The 24,179-nt window shown below is 47.0% G+C and overlaps 2 protein-coding genes across 4 annotated transcripts in view; one reads left to right on the forward strand and one right to left on the reverse strand.

Moving 5' to 3' along the window:
- Nucleotides 1-1,673: 1,673 nt before the first annotated feature.
- Nucleotides 1,674-11,305, reverse strand: RBP4 (retinol binding protein 4). Of its 3 annotated transcripts, none has more exons than XM_063817616.1 (6): nucleotides 11,154-11,305; nucleotides 10,743-10,871; nucleotides 10,492-10,628; nucleotides 10,218-10,324; nucleotides 3,660-3,872; nucleotides 1,674-1,950 (listed from the first exon to the last, which is right to left on the reverse strand). In XM_063817616.1, exons 2-6 carry the CDS (start codon nucleotides 10,851-10,853, stop codon nucleotides 1,913-1,915), a joined length of 606 nt encoding a protein of 201 aa, XP_063673686.1. In that variant the 5' UTR covers nucleotides 10,854-10,871; nucleotides 11,154-11,305; the 3' UTR covers nucleotides 1,674-1,912. The 3 variants fall into 3 exon arrangements, with proteins under 3 accessions (XP_063673686.1, XP_009457151.1, NP_001038960.1); XM_009458876.4 differs by lacking the exon at nucleotides 11,154-11,305 and adding an exon at nucleotides 10,963-11,068; NM_001045495.1 differs by lacking the exon at nucleotides 11,154-11,305 and having other exon boundaries at nucleotides 1,913-1,950; nucleotides 10,743-10,853.
- Nucleotides 11,306-16,173: 4,868 nt separating this feature from the next.
- PDE6C (phosphodiesterase 6C) overlaps nucleotides 16,174-24,179 on the forward strand; it is a 61,643-nt gene continuing 53,637 nt past the window's right edge. Inside the window, exon 1 of the mRNA XM_063782021.1 lies at nucleotides 16,174-16,957. The gene's annotated coding sequence lies outside the window, so the exon portion shown is untranslated. The remainder of the gene's footprint in view (nucleotides 16,958-24,179) is intronic.

Here is a 24,179-nt window from a genome sequence, read left to right on the forward strand (position 1 = left end):
TATGTGGGTGGGTTAAGGAACAGAACGTTTAATAGGCAGAAGAAAGGAGAGAGGAGAGCAGCTCTCTCTCTCGTGAGACAGAGGCATCTGAAAAGGGAAAAGTGGTGGACCACAGCATATTTTATAGGCAGGCTTGAGGAGGTGGTGTCTGATTTACATAGGGCTCACAGATTGGTTTGACCACGTGTGACGTTTACGTAGTGCACGAGAAAGGCTGGCCACCCCACCCAAATCTGATTATGCAAATGGACTTTCCACTTGGCCATCTTGTCTTCTCCTTACTGCACTCATAGCTGGCAAAAAGAGAAGATGGAGCCGCCATTTTGAACATGCTTAGTCTTAGGTAGTACATTCCAATGGACACAACTGCTGGCATTCACCCATGCAAGCTTCCAACTTGCTTGTCTATGTCTGCAGCACGATTTTACAGCTGCTTTTTGTTAGAAAAGGATTTAGGGGCTGCTTTTCATTAAAAGGAAAATCTTACCAAGGACTTCCATACCCTCACTATCTGCCCGAGTAATTTCTTTTTAACTCCTATATCACTATGGTTCTCTGAGGTTGTCAAACTGAAGCTGCGGAGCAAGGCTCTGACAGCCTGTGGTTCCGTGAGAGAGGAAGGCAAAGCTCTCCCATGCACATCACCTGTCTCCTCTGTCTTTGGTGGAGAACACTAGCCTGGGGCACCCAGGAGCCTCCCACGGTCCCTGGATATTCCAACACCCAGGCGGAGATGTGTGACCCTTTCCTCACTCCCAGTGCATTTCATAGACATCAGCCTGGCATCACCGGTTTCACAGCTCCCCAGAGCTCTAAGGGACACTGCCTAATTGAATCCTCACTGCAGCCCATCAGGCAAAGACTATTTTCCCTTATCTCCCAAGAAAAGAGTGAGGCTCAGATAAGCCTTGTAACCAGCCCCAAATCCACAGCTAATATATATCTGAAGCAGATTTGCACTTATGCCAAGACCCTCTGGTACCAAAGCCTTGCTGCTTTTTTCAAGATGAGAAATGGAGGCCCCTGGGAACACCTGGAAAACTGAGGCAAGTGGCCTTGCACCCATACACTAGGGTTCCCACGTGCTGCTAATGATGCAGGATGCTGGTGTTCTGTCCCAGCCCCTGCAACTTACCCCCTACCCAGCCCCTCCCTGCATTCCAGGTAGGGGGTGCTCTGATCTTTCCTATAGAACGAGATTCCAGAGCCCCATCTTCCAATTTCCCCAGAGGCCTCCCTCCTCCCCATCAACATTTTGCCTATACCTGAAAGAGGTGAGCTGCATGCTAGAGACAATAAAGGGCTAAGGAGTGTTTTCTAGAGCTCACTTTGTCCCCTGTGGCTCAGCCTCTCAAATCCAGCATTGGTGAGCTGCCAGCCCGCCCACCTCCCTCACAGGCCTAGGGCTGACTGAGGACTTGGGCTCACTAGACTGACCTGTCTACTCACTTCCTCTTTTGACACCAGTGCTTTGGCCAGGCTGGTAGGTAAGGCTTTCCTAAGTTAAAGAGGAAACTTCCTTTTCAGGAAGTTGGGAGAAGCCAGTATTTAATAATGGAGATTAGGCACTAGAACAGGCCAAAGGTCAGAAAGAGCCACGGGCTCCTGGTATGAAGAGGCGCACCCCACCCATCCATCTGCAGCACAGACATAAACACAAATGAAAACTAAAATCACAGGACACGGGTGACTATAGTTTAATGAATCAGAGTCTGGAATCTTAAGCCCCAGAAACTTTCAGGAAAGGCAAGCAGATTCACTGACCCCCACGTGTATCTTTAGGTGTAATGAAGGTTTTATGGGAACTGAGGGAAGATGGGGAGAGCAGGGCAAATTAAACTCCTAAGATAAATAGAGCTGAAGACTGAGAGCTAATCAGAAGTTCTCAGATGAAACTAGATTCTTGATATTGCTACAAAAGGTTTCTTTCTGATCTGCCATCGCAGTAACCTGGAAAATACAAAACAAAGCCATTAACGACAGAAAGTGGACCCAGTTTTTATATAGATAATGAACATCATGATGGCCTTGGAGCTGGCTTCATTCAAATGCTTCTTAATTCAAATGCATCACAGCAGATCGCAACCCTTACGGATACAGGTGGCTGTAATTCATAAACACCTTCAAGGCTGTTTCTGAAACCCACTGAATTTTCTCTGGACGTAATGGGGGTGGAGAGAATAAGACTTGCTGGATGAACAGGGCTTCCTTTGATTTCTCTTAAGTCTGCCTTATTGCATTTCACAGTGTCGGGGGCCATCCTCAGCTTTCAGGAAGTGGGAGCCAAGGCAGCCTGACCTGGGACACACTGGTGATGGTTTTATAAAGTGTTTCTATGTCTCATGTCATGTGTCACCAGATGGTGTGGCACAAGGGACTTCAGAGTCACAAAACTCTAGGTTTGCATCCAACTCAGCTACCTATTAAAGATTTAGGGCAACTTTCTTCATCATTGTCAGCCTCTGTTTTCTCATCTGTACAATGTGCATAATCTGCTTCCTAAGGTGCCCTGCTGTGGTGGAATCCTCGCTGGCCCTACATTTAATTTTGAAGGGTGAAGCTTCAAAATCAATTTGATTTTGGTCTAAGTTCCCATCTGTTTGGTGTAGTGGGTCAGTTCGTGACCAACAGAAATGCTCCATTTTGTTTATTATTATTATTATTTTTTTTTTTGAGGCAGAATCTTGCTCTGTTGCCCAGGCTGGAGTGCAGTGGTGCAATCTCAACTCACTGCAGCTTCCGCTTCCCGGGCTCAAGTAATTCTCCTGCCTCAACCTCGTGAGCAGCTGGGATTACAGGCGCATGCCACCAGGCCTGGCTAATTTTTGTATTTTTAGTAGAGATGGGGTTTTGCCATGTTGGCCAGGCCAGTCTTGAACTCCTGACCTCATGTGATCAGCCCACCTTGGCCTCCAAAAGTGCTGGGATTTCAGGTGTGAGCCACCATGCCTGGCCCATTTTGTTTCTCTACATTTTAGCATTACTCTGTTTGGATTTTGAAACCCAGTATCCCATAGTAATGAGTGAGTGTCCACTCAAACTAAATGGAGCTCTTTCCTCCACAATGTTCCTGGCTTTAAAATCAAGATCAGACAAGGGTATTATCTCCTAAAAGATCCTATGGTTGTTCCAGAGAATCTCAAAACCCCCAACTGAGGAAACCCAGCTAGTCAATGTCATGGCTATTTGGTTTCATATAGAAAAAAGAAGGTGCGTTGAAATCATTCTCTTTGGAGCTTACTACATTGATGCCCCTGTGGAGTTTTTACGTCAATGGCTACATGAACTGCCCACCTCTTTACTGGGCTGCTCAATCCCAAACAATCTTAATTCAGTCACAATGGTTTTTTGGGGCAGTGTAGCCAGGGGTGACCACAGAAATGGCCCGAGGAAGCAGAATAAAAAGAAAAGAGAGCCCACTGCAGTGTTAGTGCCAGTGAACTGGACAAAGGCCTTTACCCACACCTGCATGAGCCCTATGAGAAGGCCAGTGAAAAATCTGGCCAAGCAGGATCGGGATTTGGCCTCAGAAAGGGGCTCCCAAGACCCCCTGTTTTCTCTGGGGTACGGACAAAATGAATTTCACTAGCACGTGGGCCCCTTAGTCCAAACCCACTGCCCTGCAGGAAGAGCCAGAAGGCACCCTGCTCCTGACTCACCGTTGTGGACGATCAGTCTGTACTGCCTGGCCAGGCACAGCTCCTCCTGCCGCTGCCTTACAATCTTCTGCGCTTCTGGGGGCAGGCCGTTGGGGTCCCGGGAAAACACGAAGGAGTAGCTGTCAGCACAGGTGCCATCGAGGTTCAGGAGGCGGCAGGAGTACTGCACGGCATACGTGTCGTAGTCCGTGTCGACGATCCAGTGGTCATCATCTGCAAGCCAGAAAGCCACCATGCCGATCAATGCCTTTCCCTCATGGGCTCAGATGTCGGAGAAACTCACGACCACGCCTGAGAACACAGTGACTTCCAGAAGCTGGTTTTATTTCCTTAGGAAGCAGGACACTTCAGAGAATTCTGACAACTTTTATAAAATTTGGCAAATCAGAAAGGATCTTGTTCTCCTTTATTGAAAAAAATCTTGGAGCCAGGGAAACCTCATTCACTTCAATCATCATCTGTCCCTGTGATTATGTCACTATAAATGTGACAGCATCTTTCCAAAGAACCACCAAGAATGTGGGCTCATCAAAACCACAGAATAAACCGTTCTACTGTCGCTTCACCATCTACTCTCCAATAATATCTGTGTCTTTTGTGGCTAATATCTGATGGCCACCAACTTATGTTACCCCCAATATTGGCTTATGTCTTTCTCGATCTCTATCAGCTGGTTCCTAATCAACTCACTGACCGGGCTGCCCCCTGCTCTCTCAGTCCTCTGGAGGATGCCACGCCCATGGTCACGGCTTCTCTGACTTCATCCTAATTCTGCTTATTAATGCTACTCACTTCTTTGTGCCGGCAAAGAGTAGGTTTTGCCTTGAGGACACAAGAGGCCCACCATCTGGCATCAGATATTCCTTCTCAGACCTTGTCCTCTTCACAACTCACAGAGGCAGAGCTGAGCCACTGAATTTAGATTATATGTATTCCTCAAGGCTGAAATGTAAGCCATGAAGAATAAGAGTAAATGAAAGTGGTAAAAATATCAACGAAGGCAGGAGAGGAAAGAATGTTAATTAGAGTATATGTGTGGCCGGGCACCATGGCTCGTGCTTGTAATCCCAGCACTTTGGGAGGCTGAGGTGGGAGGGTAACTTGAGGCCAGGAGTTTGAGACCAACCTGGGCAACATAGTGAGACCTCGTATCTATGAAAAATGAAAATAATTAGCCGGGTGGGGTGACATGCGTCTGTGGTCTCCACTACTTGCGGCTGAGGCGGCAGGATCGTTTTGAGCCCAGGAGGTCAAGGCTACAGTGAGCTAGGTTTGCACCACTGTACTCCAGCCTGAGTGAGAGTGAGATTCTGTCTTAAAAAAATAAAAAAGAAAGAAAGAAAGAATGTATGTGAGCGATTTGCCACAGAGAAAGAACAGTGTCACCCTGTATTGAGATAAAAGTGCCACATCTCTACTTAATTTAACCTTCTTGTTGACACAATACCATGATTGGGACTTTCTGAGCACTTAATTATGTGCCAGTCACTGTATGGACACTCCCATTTGTTTTCTCGGTTACCTCTCACATTGATCCAAAACTGCACACTATCATCCTCTACTTTACAGGTGAGGAAACTGAGGCACAGAGATACTTAATAATTCACCCAGGGTCACAAAGAGCAGGGCAGAACTGGGATTCAAGCAAGAGAGTGTGATCCCAGAGCCCACATGCTTCACCTCTACACCACACTGTCTCCAGACAATCAGTACACTGACGGGAGAGGGGCAAGAAACAAAAAGGCTTTGTGTCTCCATCTCAGGCTCAGGTGTTGGAGCAAGGGGTGATGCTCCCTCTGCAGTGTTCCAGTTGGAGAAGCGCAGAGGGAACTGGATCCCCCAGCGTTAGAGGGTGTAAGGCCACCTGGAATGCTGGTCCTAAGTTGCCTCTGGGTGTGCCTCTCTGAGAACCCCTGGAGTGCCAGCCTAGGATGGGGTTCAGCCCAAACCCAGGCTCTGCAGGGGGGCTGTCACAGGAGTGGGTGTGGAGCCCTTCTCTTCAACTCACCCTAGGCCTGCCAGGAGAATGAGCCACTCCTGTGCCTTGAGGCTGTTCCAGGGTAACAGTGTCAGAGGTGGGGCTGAGGAGATGTTCCAGAACCATGACTGCTCAGCAGGAACCATAAAGTTATTCAGCAGAAAGGCTGGGAACAGAAGCCACAGGGCTGCCTGCTGGGCCTCACCCTAACCACTGACTCCCCTCACAGGCTCCAGAGTATCTGGGTGGTCTTCCTCATCCTTGGATGAAGTCATTCTTTCCCTGGTTACGAGGATTACAGTGTCTGTCACAGGCACCCTCAGACACAAAAACACTTGCCTTTGAAATGTTACCTCGACTCATGATCCAGGCAGCTATTAGCTTGGCCGATCGGCAGCTTAACTTTTTTTTTTTTCCTCCAAAATGGTCGCCATCATTTAAATTTTGACAGAGGAATTAAGTAACTTTCAATACTTGGATTTAGTAAAATTGGCTACTGTTCTTGACTTTAAAAGAAGGCCTAAGTTGGTTTGGTTAATCTCCAGGCTCTTTTGGCTGAATAATTCAAAGACGAGGAATTTAAATCATAGTGACCTTGACCAGGCTCTCCCTTTTAAGAGTATTTGCAAGAGATCTGCCAGAGCACTGCGAGAATGAGGTTGGTTCTCTAACCTCCTCACACCCGGCAGCTGGGCAGGGCTCCTCTGGAGAACCAGACACCCCCAGCCATTTCCAGACTGCAGCTAACCGCATGCAGTGGAGCTAGGGACAGAGAGCGTTGGAGGCAGTGGCTGTGTGGCTGGGAGCCCCTGTCTCCCCTCTACCATCCTAGGAAGTGGGGTCACGCTGCAGCTGTGTGTATACTGTACCTACACAGACTGGTTTAGCGGTTTGGACTGCCAGTCCCAAAACCAAAGAAAATGCTTGGTAGAGGGCGCTGTCTCGGGCAACCTGGTTCCATTGGTCTGTTCTGTTGCTCACTGCTGTGGGCCTGGCATGTGTCCTTTCGGCTCCCTAAACCTGCATGCTCCAATCATCTAAAGCAGCAAGACCAGGTGGGAAGCTCCCTGTGCTTCTCAGGCCTAACAGTCCAGCTGAGCCAGCCAGGCAACAGATTTAATGCTATTTCCGATGCATTGTCAAAATACCCCAACAGGCCCCAGAAAAGTGAGTGGAGTCTGAGGCCTTGATACCTGAGTAAGCCAAACTCTTCAGATTGAATTATCTAGACCAGTGGTTCTCAAACTTCATTGTGCAGAAACAGCATACCCAAGGAGCATACTTAAAATGCAGATTCCAGGGCCGTGCCCTTAGAATTTCTGACTCCATAATTCGGGGTTTGAGTCCAGAAATGTGCATTTGTTAACAAGCACCCTAGTGTATTTAGATATAGACGGAGCAGGAACACTGACTTTGGGCAACACTAATGTAAACATTCAGGCTTGCATTGTTATTCAGTCTGACAAGGGCCCCTTTACTAGCAGAGTGACAGACTTCATCTGACAGAAGGACACAAGGAGAGTCTTTGTCCAGGTCTTTCTGCAAGAGCACAAAACAATGATGATATAACTAATATTTATTGAGCACTTACTATGCACTAGGCTAAGCATTTTCACAAATTACCTTAATTAGTCCTTCCAATGATTCTATGAAATAGAAACTATTCTTTATCCCCATTTCATAGTGAAGGAAGTCAAATCTCAGGGAGGCTAGCCTGTATTCAACCAAGACCTGCTGATGGTAGTATCCTCAACCCCTGAGACATCCTGCTTGCTGCTGGTGGAGCCAGAAGGGAAGACCAGTATGGAGCATGCCCAAGGCTGGAGCAGCAAGCCACATCAGTCTGTTAACACTGACATTCAACTGTAGAGATTGATCACATTTAATTTTAAAATAATTCGACAACAAATTTCATGATCGTTTGGCCCTGAGTTACTTTCTCTCCATAAGCGCACCTCATTTTAAACACATCCGTTTGGTGAGATGCAGTGTGTGGAGCAGGGGAGAGGCTGAGGATGCAGCCCACTCTTGGAGTGGCCTTCAAATCCCTCCGTCCAAGTCAGTGTTTAAAGCAAGACCATGGTCAGGGAAGAAACTGGCACGAGGAATGAAAGTAGAGTTTGTTAAGATGACCCCAAAACAAGCATGTAAAACAGAACAAGGTAGGTGCATCAAGCCATGCCATTTGCGAGATACTCAGAAAACAAAGGGATTGTTTGTGCCTTTTTACAAGCCATGGGTTAAGAGGTGTCACTAAGTGCCAAAAATTCACCCTGTGCCCCTAGGCCAGTCACTTCTCTATGGGCCCCAGTTTCTTCACTTCTAAAACAAGAGACTTGAACCCAGTGGTCTCCATGGGTCCTCCCATTCTAGACCCAGAATCTAAAGCTATGATTTCACGACCAGGGAGATAACTAAGCAGCCATCATATCAAACACTTACAAAGAACTCATGTCTCAGGCACTGTTCTGAGTGCTTTCTGCCTGTTGACTCATTGCATCTTGTAACACAACTCTATGAGGTAGGTTCTATGATCATTTCACTTTGCAGATGACGAAATAGGCACAGAGAAGTGAAGGAACATATCTAAGGTTCCACAAGTAGTGGTGGAGTTGGGATTTGAACTTAGGAGGTCTAATTTTAACCGGGCGGGCTTAACTACAACACTGCACAGCTTCTTTTTTGACATGTACCCTAAGAAGGAATTTATCCTTAAGCCTTCCATATTATAGTCATCTCACTTAATATCTATAGCAATCACTTTCAAGATGGCAGTACTTTTTCGCCCTCCAAATGAAATCCTGATAAAATACCAATATACAAGAGACAAAAGCAAACTAATCTGGTTTGATGGGGGAGGAGGCAAGAAACAAAATGCTCCCTTCTCATTGGGTCCTCTCTGACCCTGTGCCTAAAGGCATTGCCAACAGAATCCTAGTCCATTAAGGAGCACATCTCAAAATGCTATAGAACATATGTGTTTCCTCTTTCTAAAAATTAGTAATCTTGTACCTCTGGTATTGATTTTTGTAATCCATTATCAGAAAAGTATATTTTACTCTAAATCACTTTGGGATGTTTTGCTGCACTATTTGAAATAATTTTTATTATTTCCAAGGATAATAAATAAAAATAAAGCTTCTAAGCTTTTTCTCTACCAGGTATGGTGGCTCATACTTGTAATCCCAGCACTTTGGAAGGCCGAGATGGGAGGATGGCTTGAGCCCAGGAGATCAAGACCAGCTTGGGCAAGCTGGGGAGACCCTGACTCCACAAAAAATACAAAAATTAGCCAGACATGGTGGCCCATGCCTGTAGTTCCAGCTACTCAGGGGGCTGAGGTGGTAGGATGGCTTGAGCCCAGGAGGTTGAGGCTGCAGTGAGCCATGATGGCGCCACTGCACTCCAGCCTGGGTGACAGTGAGACCCTGTCTCTAAAAAAAAAAAAAATTAAATTAAAATTAAAAATTAAATAAAATTTAAAAATGCAATTTCATCCAACACACAACTTTAGAGGAAGTCCAAGAGTGTGGTGTGCCATATATGGAGAGCAAAGGGTTACAATAAAGGACACTTCTACCCTGGATCACCGAGCAGAGAGAGTCTCCCTGAACAACCCTTGGTCCTATCTCACAGAAGAGCTCAAACAATACTTTGCAAAAGCTGGTCTGGATTAGGAGTCCCTGCAGTTCAGGGCCACCTGATCCTGGCCTGAGATTTGGAAGCCTGGCTTCTGACATTGGCTCTAACAAACTTGTTGCATGTCCTTGGGCAAAGTTCTCTTGGCCTCAGTTTATTCATCTACATATTGAACCCCCTCCAAAAGGTTAACTCTCCCTCTCTAAGATTCCATGATATGTGTCCCCTGGCCTGCATTATTCTCTAGCTACCAAGTAGGTTCCTGATTTGAAACTTAGGATAAATGGGGGAAAAAATGGGAAAAAGAGCATGTAGACACTGTTTTCTCATGATTAGGCCAAATTTCAGGATGTTCTTCTACAAGTCCTCAACATCACTCCCCTCCACATCTGATTTTCACAGCTTAGTGGAAAGGGAAGAGGCCACAGTCACAGCACACTGTGCCTGGCTCAGAATCTCAGCATCAGCAGGCCAGGCACTTGGGAGGCATCCACCCCTATGCACAGTGTTCCCTCCGTCCTTGGATAGGGCTCTCTCGGCCTCTGTGGGAGCCCCAGATAGTCAAGCTGTCTCAGGGATTCAGCCCAAAGAGACGGAGGAAATGCAGAGCTAGGTGGAGTGGTGATGTGAAAGACAGAAGGAGAAAGCATGGAGAAGGCACACACCTTGGCACAGTGGCTGGTGGGGAAAATGACACCTGACAAACCGAAAGGTCCTTTTGAGCTTAGGCCAGGTTTCTTGAGCTGAGGTTTGGGGAGGGGGTAGGTAGCTGCTCCCAATCTTGTTCCCCTAACCTCAGGTGGTGCTGCGGGTTCCTGCCACTTCCAGACCTTTCCGCAGGCCATTCTTCCTAAGGGTAGGTTCCTCTGGAGAAGAAACCCAGCGATTTGGCCCGGTAGGGGCCCCATTCCCAAGACAGTCCCACAGAGCTGACTACTCACTTCCTTTCTGGAGAAAGGAGGCTACGCCCCAGTACTTCATCTTGAACTTGGCAGGGTCCTCGGTGTCTGTGAAGGTGCCCACCATGTCTGCGCACACGTCCCAGTTACTGCAAAAGCCAAGGGGATCCTCAGCCAAGCCGGGCAAAGGGCTTCCTCCCTCCCTCCACCCATTCGGTGCTCCCTTCCCTTCACAATGCCCACGTGGCGATCAGCAGGCAGGGCCCTTGGGGGACCCTGGAGCGCAAAGGGCGCAGCTGCCCCGGCGGCCACTGACTTCAAAAGACGGACTCGGCCCTTGGCTGTGGCGCTCATCTGGCCGGTCTCGTCCACGGAGAACTCCGCGACGATGTTGTCCTGCAGAAAGAGGCCCTCGGGGTCCTTCTTGGCCATGGCGTACCAGGTCCCAGAGAACTGTGAGAAGGATGACAGCAGGGGTTTGGCGTCCGGGGGCGCACGGCGGGCCGCGGGGAGGGCGGGGATGGGGTGGGGACCTGGGCCGCCTGGGCCCCCTGGGCCGATACCTACGCGAGCCTTGTCGAAGTTCTCCTTGACTCGGAAGCTGCTCACTCGGCAGTCGCGCTCCGCGCGGCCGCTGCCCAGCGCCGCCAGCAGCAAGAGCGCCCACACCCACTTCATCTTGCCCAGGAATCCGCCCTGCGGGAGATGCGCCTCCGTCAGTGCCCGGCAGACGACCCCCGGGCCGCCGTATCCCACCTCACCCCACCCCACCCCGGCCGCGACTCACCACCGGGAGGGGAACCGCGCGCAAGCCTGGCCGCCGCGTCCGGGCGCGCGTGGAGCGAGGGAGGCGAGCGCGCCGCGGCCGCCCCGCTGCTTTATAGCGCCGGGGGGAGGGGGTCGCGCTTTCGTAACCGCGCGGGGTGAAAGACCGAAGGGGAGGCGCCGGGGGCACTTGCATAACGCGCCCTGACTCACCGGAGCCCGGGCACGGGCAGGGTCCCTGTGGGCCGGCCTCACCTCCAGGACAGCCTCGGGCACAGTGGAGCGGCCGCGCGGGGTGGCCTCGGCCAGGCCAAATGCGCCAGCGGCCCTGGCTCAGTTACCCTGCACTCGTGCCAGCGGCCGCCAGCTGCGGTCTAGGGTGGCCTCCGGGGCCAGTGGCTCTGGCAGGAGGCTCGAGTCAACCTGGCGGGAAGACCGTGGCCTCACAGAGCGAGAGCGGACCCGCGAGGCTCCCTGGTGCGTGAGTGCCCAGGCCCTGGCCATGCCAAATTGGCGCCTCCGTCTGCCTTCTGAGGTCCACTTGTGCAGGAATTTTGGAATAATTCATCCAAGTAGTTTTTCATTTTATAAAGGATGTATTTTACTCTCTTTCAGGAGCGTTGTGGTGCCCTCTGGTCAATATTTGTTCTTTAGTTTCAACATCTTTAAAAGCGTTAAAACCCTCCCTGTTAAATATTCTCCAGAAACGCAACCCTGGTCAGGACAGGAAATATTTTAGCAGCCTCGGTGGTCGCCTGCTTACTCCGTGGCACTTCCCTGAAACCACTTTGAAAAACACCTACCGATCGTTTATGATGCAATTTTATTTCAAACCCATGTTGGAATTTTCATTTATTTTCAAAACAGCTAAGGTTGGTTGTTTTGTTGGCTGGGGAGTAGACAAAGGAGAGAAGAGTAAACAACATTCTATAACTTCAGTAGCCAATTGAATCAAAACAGTGTGACTAGTTTAGGTATTTTGCCTGTGTGATGGCACAATTTACTGACCCTGTTTTTCTCTTTCTGTTCGAAGTTAAGAGTTCCACTCGCTTGATCAAAGCAGCCAGTCAAAGGATGAGAATGACGGAATGAGAATTCATGATGTGGCAAAGAAGTATCTCTTCTTGAGATTCCTTCCATACAATATCGATTGTGTCTCCATGGCCTAAATTGGAAAGATTCGAGATCAATTTGGGCCATTTTGCTGCAGCCCGACCTGAAATAAGAGGAGATCGGGGAAGAGGAAGGTGGCTGCCAAACAGAAATAAGGAGTTGATTGGTTCTCAGACCAATCCTTTATCTATAGGGCATTAGGGCTAATTCTGAGCATCCTGAAAAGATGACATCTGTGGCTTCCTTCCCCCCTGCTTCTCCATCTTTTTTCCCACCTTCCCCTTCACTCTTGCACCCATTTGAGTCCCAGCAGTGTCTGGGGAGCCAACGGTGATGCATTTAACTCCTAACCGCCGCAGAGCTAGGAAAGCCTGTTTCTGGACAACAAGCTAACTAGGAAATCTTCTGATTGGGCCAGTTTTATAGAAGACTGTGTAATCCCAAACAGCTCAAATAAGTTCTGCTTCAGACCGTCTCCTGCAGGACCCTATGGGGTATATATCTATGCACCCTGGGTGGGAAAGGATTTTAGGGCACCTCTCTATCTCCTGCCCAATACTTGGATCCCCTCTTCGGCATTCCAGAGGAGAGGTCTTCCAGTTTTTGCTCCAAGTTCTTTAGTGATGGAGAGCTCCTAGCTTAGCCCAGTTGCCTTTGGACAGTTATTCCTGCCAAAAACGTTCTCCTAATACCCCCTGGCCTTGCAGCCATTTCTCCTAGAACACATTCTGGTGGCCCTTGCACACACTGTAGGTTGAATAATGAAGGGTATTTCAGTTCATTTTGATGATGGTTTTGATGCGGCAACAAGTTTTCATTTATTTGTTGGGTGTTTAAAGGTTGTTTCAGAGTAAAAATTTGAGGTGAAAAAAGAAAAAAGAAAGTTGGTGTAACCATTCCTCTGCCCCTCCTCTTTTAATGATAAATCATGGACCTTAGTGCTCCAGATACCAGCAGAGGAAAACAGTTTACTTTGGCATTCTTTCTAGGATTTCTTCATGATTACAAATAAGTTAATTCAGGTCAACTGATGTTCTTAACTTCAGTACTTTGGAAAAAATCCTCATACATTAACTTTTCAAATATGTGTATATGTAAAGTCAAAAGGAAAAATGTTCATAGTGAATATCTCTGTGAGATAGGATTAGGGACACTGAAAGATTTTTTCTTTGCGCCTTTTTGTATTTTTAAAATTTTCTATGATGAAAATGTGAATCAGAAAATAAAGCAAATATTTCCTTTACAAATATTTTTCTTGCTCCTTTTTCTGTAGGTAAAATTATGTTTTAAATTACATCTTATAGATCATATATAATGTACACAAAATTTCATTCATTTCCTTGCCATGCTTCATGGAGAGACAGACCATGTTTCTTTCATTCATCTTTGTACCTGTCCCCATTCTCCCCACTTTTCCACTGGGTATATCAAGAGACTTGTTCATAGTAGGTGCTTAATCAATAGATATAATTTCTTTTACTGAAATTAGTCACTCTATGCAAACTCCATAAAACATTTATTTTTAAAGACCTGTTCAGAGTTCACCCTTTCTAATATATAATTCCTCAGGATTTAGTACTTGTAGCAGAGGTGGCTACTTGGCCTTTCACCAGAAAATTTGCAGTCCCCTTCCATGCTGTAAAGTTGGGGACTACCAGTCTGCCAGCCCCTGCCTTCCCCGTCCCCACTTCCCGAAGCTCTATAAGGCCACGAGCCTTCTGGCCAGCGGAAGGGGCTGTGTCACTCCCAGGCAGAGCTCAGAAAAGCTGCCTGTTCAATTGTTCACATCCTCTCTTTTCTCCTCTTATCTGCCAGGGTCCCCACTGGTGACTGACTTTATGTGAATGAGAGATGAGCTTCCACTGGATGAAGCTACTGAGATTTGAGAGGTTACCTGTAACAGAAGTTGCTGTTACTTTAACCTTCACAGCATCAAACACATCACTAACTCCTAAAAAAGACTGAAAAGGGTTTTACCATAACTCACAGAACTAATGCAAGACATTTGTGTCCTTACCCTCATGAAAATTAAGCACTAGCAACCAGCTCCATTTTATACAAAGTAACATTTATACCCACATCTGGACCGAGGCCAAGAAAAATGAAAAACCAGGAAGTGGAGCAGCATTTATCTTTTGACTGCATTTAAAAGATGTCAAAATAATTGGATGAAAAATGGAAAGGTTAGTCAGTCCATGTTTTCAGGTACAAAGAGATAAATTAATTTTTTCAATACGGTGTTCTCAGTGGTTGCAGTCATCAGACCATCACATCAATTTGGATAAAAATAATATGGTTTTCACCAACCAAATTGTCTCTGAGATACCTGGTTATACCCCCAATTAAGTGCAAGCACAGGGCTTTCATCAGAGCAAATGTGCAGATGGAAGGGTCCTGTGCAGTTGGCTGCCAGATGTGCCTGAAATTCCTACCTACAGGGGGTCCTTTCCATGATGGGTAATTATAGGAACAGATAATCTGGCTAAGGTGGAACTGAAGAGTGGGTTCAGAATAATAATGTGAAATACACTTAATTAGCCCAGGATATTGTTGATTTCTGTGTTGGTGCTTCTACCTCGTAGGCATATGTTTTGGCTATTGTATAAGCATAACTTCCTGTAGAAGTCATTAACTGCAGCAAAAAAATTTAACAATGATGGAATTAGAAATTACGCGTGCTCATTTATGTAGAGTACTACTGAAAACTTGTTTAAGCAGAAAGTTTAAGGAAGTTAAATCATTCTTTGGTGGATTTTTAAAAAGATTGTCTGGAATTTTTATTTCACTCTTGTATTAGTATTTAACATTTTATGATATTTGTCTAGATTTCAAAATCTTCAAAGAAAGAGTCTTTGTATATCTCCCTCTAGCATCAAGTACGATGTCTAGTTCACCTCATGTGCACATTTTTTAATTGAGCCATATTTAAACTGGTAGTTTTAGAGTAGGTTACTATCACTTGCTGGCTATGACCTTGGGCAAGCTAACTTAATTTCTGTGTGCCTCAGTTTCTCACCTGTAAAATGATAATGGTACGTACCTTATAAGATTGTAAAAATTAAATGAGATAGGCTGGGCACGGTGGCTCACTCCTGTAATCCCAGCACTTTGGGAGGCTGAGGTGGGAGGATCACCTGAGGTCGGTAGTTCAAGACCAGCCTGACCAACATGGAGAAACCCCGTCTCTACTAAAAATACAAAATTAGCTGGGCATGGTGGCGCATGCCTGTAATCCCAGCTACTTGGGAGGCTGAGGCAGGAGAATCACTTGAACCCGGGAGGTGGAGGTTGTGGTGAGCGGAGATCATGCCATTGCACTCCAGCCTGGGCAACAAGAGTGAAACTTTGTCTCAAAAAAACCCCCCCAAAATTAAATAAGATAATATATGTAAGGATCTTAGGAGGGTACCTGTCACAGAGTATATATTTTGTATGTTATCTATTCTTATTAGCCTTTTATTATTACCAGGTGGTTTACATTTCTTAAAAAAATTCTATGTAAATGCAGTGGAGTTTTCACATTGACTTAGTTATCATTTCAGAGTTTATCTAAATAAATTTATTGTCATTAAAAAATATTAGCATCTAAGATTTTGACTTTTTCCTTCATTTTATCCATCAGTTAATATTCTATCCAAAAAAAACAAACAACAAATCTATGCTTTGAATGAAACAGAAGCACTGAGGTAAAAATTAAACAGTGAAGTCAACATTTTGTCATGTTAAAAATTTATTCTAAGTGATCTGTTTGGTAAGTTTAAATTTTAAGATATGTCATTTTCCATCCTATTTAATAAATGGTACTGGGAAAATTGGCTAAATATAGGCAGAAGAATGAAACTTGACCCCTACCTCTCACCAGCTACAAAAACTGACTCAAGATGGATTAAAGACTTAAATGTAAGACTTCAAAAACATCATCTTGGTCTCCCTCTCCCTCTCCCGTCTCCCTCTCCCTCTCCCGTCTCCCTCTCCCGTCTCCCTCTCCCTCTCCCTCTCCCGTCTCCCTCTCCCTCTCCTTTCCACGGTCTCCCTCTCATGCCGGGCCAAAGGTGGACTGTACTGCTGCCATCTCGGCTCGCTGCAGCCTCCCTGCCTGATTCTCGTGCCTCAGCCTGCTGAGTGCCTGCGATTGCAGGCGCGCGCCGCCACGCCTGACTGGTTTTCGTGTTTTTTTGGTGGGGACGGGGTTTCGCTGTGTTGGCCGGACTGGTCTCCAGCTCCTAGCCGCGAGTGATCCGCCAGCCTCGGCCTCCTGAGGTGCCGGGATTGCAGACGGAGTCTCATTCACTCAGTGCTCAATGGTGCCCAGGCTGGAGTGCAGTGGCGTGATCTCAGCTCGCTACGGTCTGCACCTCCCAGCCGCCTGCCTTGGCCCCCCAAAGTGCGGAGATTGCAGCCTCTGCCCGGCCGCCACCCCGTCTGGGAAGTGAGGAGCGTCTCTGCCTGGCTGCCCATCGTCTGGGATGTGAGGAGCCCCTCTGCCTGGCTGCCCAGTCTGGAAAGTGAGGAGCGTCTCTGCCCGGCCGCCGTCCCACCTGGGAAGTGAGGAGAGCCTCTCCCCGGCCGCCATCCCATCTAGGAAGTGAGGAGCGTCTCTGCCCGGCAGCCCATCATCTGAAATGTGGGGAGCGCCTCTGCCCCGCCGCCCCGTCTGGGATGTGAGGAGCGCCTCGGCCCGGCCGCGACCCCGTCTGGGAGGTGAGGAGCGTCTCTGCCCGGCCGCCCCGTCTGAGAAGTGAGGAGACCCTCCGCCTGGCAACCGCCCCGTCTGAGAAGTGAGGAGCCCCTCCGCCTGGCTGCCACCCCGTCTGGGAAGTGAGGAGCGTCTCCGCCCGGCAGCCACCCCATCCGGGAGGGAGGTGGGGGTCAGCCTCCCGCCAGGCCAGCGCCCCGTCCGGGAGGTGAGGGGCGCCTCTGCCCGGCCACCCCTACTGGGAAGTGAGGAGCCCCTCTGCCCAGCCAGGAGCCCCTCTGCCCAGCCAGCCGCCCCGTCTGGGAGGGAGGTGGGGGGGTCAGCCCCCCACCCAGCCAGCCGTCCCGTCCGGGAGGGAGGTGGGGGGGTCAGCCCCCCGCCCGGCCAGCCACTCCGTCCGGGAGGGAGGTGGGGGGGGTCAGCCCCCCCACCCGGCCAGCCGCCCCATCCGGGAGGGAGGTGGGGGGCTCAGCCCCCCACCCGGCCAGCCGCCCCGTCCGGGAGGGAGATGGGGGGGTCAGCCCCCCGCCCGGCCAGCCACCCAGTCCGGGAGCTGAGGGGCGCCTCTGCCCGGCCGCCCCTACTGGGAAGTGAGGAGCCCCTCTGCCCGGCCAGCCGCCCCGTCCGGGAGGGAGGTGGGGGGGTCAGCCCCCCACCCGGCCAGCCGCCCCGTCCGGGAGGGAGGTGGGGGGCTCAGCCCCACGCCCGGCCAGCCACCTCGTCTGGGAGGGAGGTGGGGGGGTCAGCCCCACGCCCGGCCAGCCGCCCCGTCCGGGAGGGAGATGGGGGGGTCAGCCCCCCGCCCGGCCAGCCACCCAGTCCGGGAGCTGAGGGGCGCCTCTGCCCGGCCGCCCCTACTGGGAAGTGAGGAGCCCCTCTGCCCGGCCAGCCGCCCCGTCCGGGAGGGAGGTGGGGGGGTCAGCCCCCCACCCGGCCAGCCGCCCCGTCCGGGAGGGAGGTGGGGGGTCAGCCCCCCGCCTGGCCAGCCACCCGGTCCGGGAGGTGAGGGGCGCCTCTGCCCAGCCGCCCCTACTGGGAAGTGAGGAGCCCCTCTGCCCGGCCACCACCCCGTCTGGGAGGTGTACCCAACAGCTCATTGAGAATGGGCCATGATGACGATGGCGGTTTTCTGGAGTAGAAAGGGGGGCAAGGTGGGGAAAAGATTGAGAAATCGGATGGTTGCCGTGTCTGTGTAGAAAGAAGTAGACATGGGAGACTTTTCATTTTGTTCTGTAGTAAGAAAAATTCTTCTGCCTTGGGATCCTGTTGATCTATGACCTTGCCCCCAACCCTGTGCTCTCTGAAACATGTGCTGTGTCCACACAGGGTTGAATGGATTAAGGGCGGTGCAAGATGTGCTTTGTTAAACAGATGCTTGAAGGCAGCATGCTCGTTAAGAGTCATCACCACTCCCTAATCTCAAGTACCCAGGGACACAAACACTCTGCCTAGGAAAACCAGAGACCTTTGTTCACTTGTTTGTCTGCTGACCTTCCCTCCACTAGTGTCCTGTGACCCTGCCAAATCCCCCTCTGTGAGAAACACCCAAGAATGATCAATAAAAATAAAATTAAATTAAAAAAAAAATGTAAGACTTCAAACTATAAAAATCCTAGAAGAAAACCTAGGAAACACTCTTCTGAACATCAGCCTAGGCAAAGAATTTATGACTAAGTCCTCAAAAGAAAACACGACAAAAACAAAAATTGACAAGTGGGACCTAATTAAACTAAAGAGCTTCTGCACAGCAAAAGACACTATCAACAGAGTAAACAGACACTCTACGAAATGGGAGAAAATATTAGCAAACTATGCATCTGACAAAGGACTAATATCTAGAATCTATAAAAAACAAATCAAGAAGAAGAAAACAAATTACCCCATTAAAAAGTGGGCAAAGGACAGGGACAGGTATTTCTCAAAAGAAGACATACAAGCAGCCAACAAACATATGAAAAAATGTTCAACATCACTAATCATTAGAGAAATGCAAATCAAAACCTTTCGCACCAGACAGTATGGCTGTTATTAAAAAGTCAAAAAATAGCAGATGTTGGTAAGGTTGTGGAGAAAAAGGAACACTCATATGCTGTTGGTGGGATTGTAAATTGGTTCAGCCCCTGCGGAAAACAGTGTTGAGATTTCTCAAAGAACTAACAATAGAACTCCCATTTGACCCAGCAATCCCATTACTGGGTATCTATCCAGTAGAAACCCAAAAGAAAATAAATCACGCTACCTAAAAAGACACCTGCACTCACAAGTTTATCACAGCACTATTCACTATAGCAAAGACATGGAATCAACCCAGGTGCCCATCAGCGGTGAACTGGGTAAAGAAAATGTGGTACATATGCATCAATGGAATACTATGCAGCCATACAAAAAACAAAATCATGTCCTATGCAGCAACATGGATGCAGCTGGAGGCCATTATCCTAAGTGAATTAATGCGGGAACAGAAAACCAAATACCACATGTTCTTACTTATAAGTGAGAGCTAAACATTGAGTATACATGGACACAATGATGGGAACAATAGGCACTGGGGCCTCCAAAAGGACAAAGGAAAGAGTTGAAAAACTACGTATTGAGTACTATGCTCCCTATCTGGGTGATGGGTTCAACTGAAGCTCAAACCTCAGCATCATGCAATATACCCATATAAAAACCTACACATGTACCACCTGAATCAGACATTTTAAAAAATAAAATATGTTATTTTCTGAAATTGATTTTGTTTTTTTCAGTGCCTAGTAGCAGACAGCCAATAAGAGACACAAAGATCTTGCTAACACTGGCAAGAAGCTCTGCAAAGAACTATCCCAAGAGGAAGAGCTATGGAAATCACAGGACTTCATCAAGAACAAGAAAGAAAGAAAAGGCTATTGGTGTGTGTGCTAAAAGGAGGCTTCTAATATTACCCATTTTAAAATCTTTGATAAAATGTCATTTGTCTTAGTTCAGGTGGCTATAACAAAGTGTCATAGAAGGAGGGGCTCATAGTTCTGGAAGCTGGAGGTCTGAGGTCAGGGTGCCAGTATGGTCAGGTTCAGTGATGGCCATCTTCCTCTTCCAGGTCACAGACAGCCATCTTCTCCTGGTATCCTCACATGGAAGAAAGAGGGCTGGAGAGCTCTCTGGGGGCCCTTTAATAAGGGCACTAATACCACTTGTGAGGGTTCCATCCTCATGACCTAGTCACATCCTGAAGGCCATACCGTCTAATACCATCACATTAGAGGTTAGGATTTCAACAGATGAGTTTTAGGGGAATACAAACGTTCAGTCCATAACTTCGCTCAACACTCAAAGTAGTTAACAGTGACGCCTTCTCTTGTGTGCTTTTTCTAACTAATCAATTGCCTCGTCCTGTCAATTGTCATGACACATTTGCTGGATTGTGTCTCACATTTGTCCTTTTCTTTTTCATTCCCAAGCAACTTCACCCATAGACTGCAGAGATAACCTCAAAATCTTTGTTTATGAATGACTTAATTTCTTTATTACATAAAGTATATATGTTCATTGTAGATACTTTACAAAAATCAGGTAAGCAAAAAAGAAGAAAAAAATTAATGTCTTGAATCCCACCACTTTGAAATAACTTTTTTTTTCTGAGATAGGTTCTTTTTCAGTCGCCCAGGTTGGAGTGCGGTGGTGCGATCACAGCTCCCTGCAGCCTCTACCTCCTGAGCTCAAGCCATCCCCCCATCTCAGTCCCAGTCTCAGCTGAGACTACAGGCATGTGCCACCAAGCCCAGCTAATTTTTGTAATTTTTTGTAGGGCGGGGTTTCACCATGTTGCCTAGGCTGCTGTCAGACTCCTGAGTTCAAGTAATTTGCCTGTCTCGGCCTCCCAAAGTGCTGGGATTATAGGCATGAGCCACCGTGTCCTGCCTTGAAATAATTTCACTTAATATTTTGGTATATATACCTCTGTCTGTGCATATTAATGGAATTATGCTGCAATACTGTTTGTAATTAACTGCATATCATAAATATTTTTTCATGTCAATAGACTTTAACAATATTATTAGGTTGGTGCAAAAGTAATTGCGGTTTTTGCTACTAAAAGTAATGGGGAAAATCGCTATTATTTTTGTACCAACCTAATAGCTGCGTAGCTTTCTATTTTACAGATCTAATACCATTTATTTACTCAACCTCCTACTATTAAGTGTCTAGGCTATTTCTGATCTTTTACTTTTATACCCACACTCATGGTAAGCACCCTTGCAACTATATTAATCACATACATTCTTAATTATTTCTCTAAGATGAATTCATAAAAGCAGAATTGTGGGGTCAAAGCCTATACACATTTTTAGGTTGTTTGATAATGAGCCAAATGCAATAAAGTATCTTAATCTGTATCCCAATGTCCAGTATTTTGTTTTCCTCCAAGTTATCTTCCTCATTAAGTTTGTAAAGAAGAACACTAATAATGTTGCCTCCCACTTCAAAAATTTTCCAGGATTCAAAATCCTCAGTCTAGGCTTTGAGGCCCTTCTAATCTGGGCCCGACCCACCTTTTCAGGGTCACCTCTCACTGTCCTCCCTGTATTACCCTACACCCCATGCTATTGCTTCTGAACACTCTTGATTTCTACCCTGTCTTCAGCCACACTAGATATGATCTCTTTCGTGAACTCCGATAGCCATGTACATGTACCTCACTTCCAGCATTAATTGTATTCTGTTCTATGTCTCATGGCTTTTTATGCACTAGTCTTATCTCCCTTCCCACACCACAAGTGCTTGTAATGCTGGGACCACCCCCTGAGTCCCCGACAGTAGAAGTGTAACTGTCAGAATTGTCTTGGTGATGCTGCAGTAACAACAACCCTCAGGTCTCCGAGGCTGAAAACAAGACAAGTTTATTTCTCATCATGCTACATGTCCATCTCGGGTCATCCAGGGGCCTCTGTTACATGACATCCTCACTCTGGGATTCAGGGGCCCTTTCATCTGAAACTGATGTGGCAGCAGAGGGAACAGAGACCTGGAGAGCCTCCCGTTGGCAATTAATTGTTCCTGTCTGAAAGTGATATTTCTGCCCACAAACCATTTGTTAAAATCAGTCATATGGCTGTACCAGAGGGAGGAAGAGTAATCTTCCCATGTAACTGGGAGAAGGAAACAATCATATAATATAAGGGGAACTTGAAGTCTCTATCACAATAGCTAGAATGGTGCCTTGCTTATAACAGACAATCAATAGACAAATGTTGAAAGAATGAACAAATGAGGCCAGGTGAAGTGGCTCACACCTGTAATCCCAGCACTTTGGGAGGCCAAGGAGGGCAGATTACCTAAAGAGTTCGAGACCAGCCTGGCCAACATGGTGAAACCTTGTCTCTACTAAAAATACAAAAAAATTAACCAGGTATGGTGGCATACACCTGTAATCCCAGCTACTCCGGAGGCTGAGGCAAGAGATTCGCTTGAACCCAGGAGGCGGAGGTTGCAGTAAGCCAAGATCGCGCCTGGGCAACAGAGGGAGACTCCATCTCAAAAAAAAAAAAAAGAAAGAAAGAAAGAATGAACAAATGAATGAATCTCTAACTAGTTATAAAAACAAAAGAATGCTGACTATAATAGGATGTTTCTTTTTCAAATTAATATTCACTTTTATAAGATTATGAAAGATCGGCCGGGCACGGTGGCTCACGCCTGTAATCCCAGCACTTTGGGAGGCCGAGGCGGGTGGATCACGAGGTCAGGAGATCAAGATCATCCTGGCTAACACAGTGAAACCCCGTCTCTACTAAAAATACAAAAAATTAGCCGGGCATGGTGGCAGGCGCCTGTAGTCCCAGCTACTCGGGAGGCTGAGGCAGGAGAATGGCATGAACCCAGGAGGCAGAGGTTGCAGTGAGCCGAGATCGCACCACTGCACTCTAGCCTGGGCAATAGAGCAAGACTCTGTCTCAAAAAAAAAAAAAAAGAGATTATGAAAGTTGAACATATATGGGCATTTTGTTTTTTCTTTTTCTATTAAGTATAAGTCCGTATATGAAATGCAAATATGTGTTTTTCCCTCTCTGTTTCAAGAGGGAAGGATGAAACCAGGAAATCGTGAGCACACCACATACTTACAGGAGAAGTAGGAACTGTACCATGAGTCACACAAAATAACTAGGTAAAAAAGAGTGTCCAAAATTGTTAGATAAGGAAGATGGTCCCATAGGAGGGGTGACTCAGTTGACTCAACTCTCTCCTGGGAAATACACTTCTGCATTATCCTATTTATAATAGGGTGTTATGAAGTAAATAGTCATCCAAAGAGGAACCTCCTGAGAGTAGAGTTGAGTGTGACATAGAACAGTCCAAGAAAATGTGTGCACCTGACAAGGTGCTTTGAGGTAGCAGGTGAAGCTCAATCACAAGAAGTGGCATAACTCAACAAATGACTCTTTCTGTACCCCTGGGAAAACCATGTTTCCCACCAAGAATCTCTCAATTCATGACAGGGAATGTGCAACCTCAACGGATCTCTCTTTCTTTTGTGACTATTAAGATTACTATCTCTCAGGCTGACACAGGTGGATCACCTGAGGTTGGGAGTTTAAGACTAGCCTGGCCAACATGGTGAAACCCCATCTCTACCAAAAATACAAAAATTAGCTGGGCGTGGTGGCACCCACTTGTAGTCCCAGCTACTCAGGAGGCTGAGGCAGGAGAATCACTTGAACCTAGGAGACGGAGGTTGCAGTGAGCTGAGATCGCACCACTGCACTCCAGCCTGGCAATAGAGCGAGACTCAGTCTCAAAAAAAAAAAAAAGAAAAGAAAAAGATTACTATCTAGAGAGGTAAATCTTAGAGAACTCAATGAAACTCATAGGGTTTCTATTTTTGAAGCAAACTTAAATGTGGGTGTAACAATAATTTTTAGAGTCACTGTAACATGTGTGTGTTTTCCACTTAAGAGAATTTGTCATATTAGGTTTGTAGCTTTATTGAAGTGTTTAAAACACCTTGACTAAGTTTGAAACCAACATTTAAGTATTGAAGGCAATTGGTTCATGAATTAATAGTTTGAATTATTAGTTGCATAATAGTGTTTAAATATTTGAGGAAATGTGTTTAATAGATGTAAAAGCTTAGTAAAGTGAACATTAAACAAAACTAAGTAGTGGTAAGTGTTCTTTCTATGCCAGTAGCCCCTGAGACGTTAAGGATCCTAGCAACAGACAAGATATCTATCATCTAGTAGATTTAGTAGACTGTATGTTGTAGCAAAATCGCATGACCTCTGGCTATTACTATTGAAAACAAAATCCTAACTAAGATACTTAGTAGAAAAACCCAGCCAGCAACTATGTAGGTTACCTTTTGTAATTATAGTCTCTCGACAAGGGTTATTATTCAATTCATGACTTGATTAGGTTTGGATCATTGGCAAATATTTTGCTATGTTCACCTC

Source organism: Pan troglodytes, chromosome 8, assembly GCF_028858775.2.
Source record: "Pan troglodytes isolate AG18354 chromosome 8, NHGRI_mPanTro3-v2.0_pri, whole genome shotgun sequence".
Classification (NCBI taxonomy): domain Eukaryota; kingdom Metazoa; phylum Chordata; class Mammalia; order Primates; family Hominidae; genus Pan; species Pan troglodytes.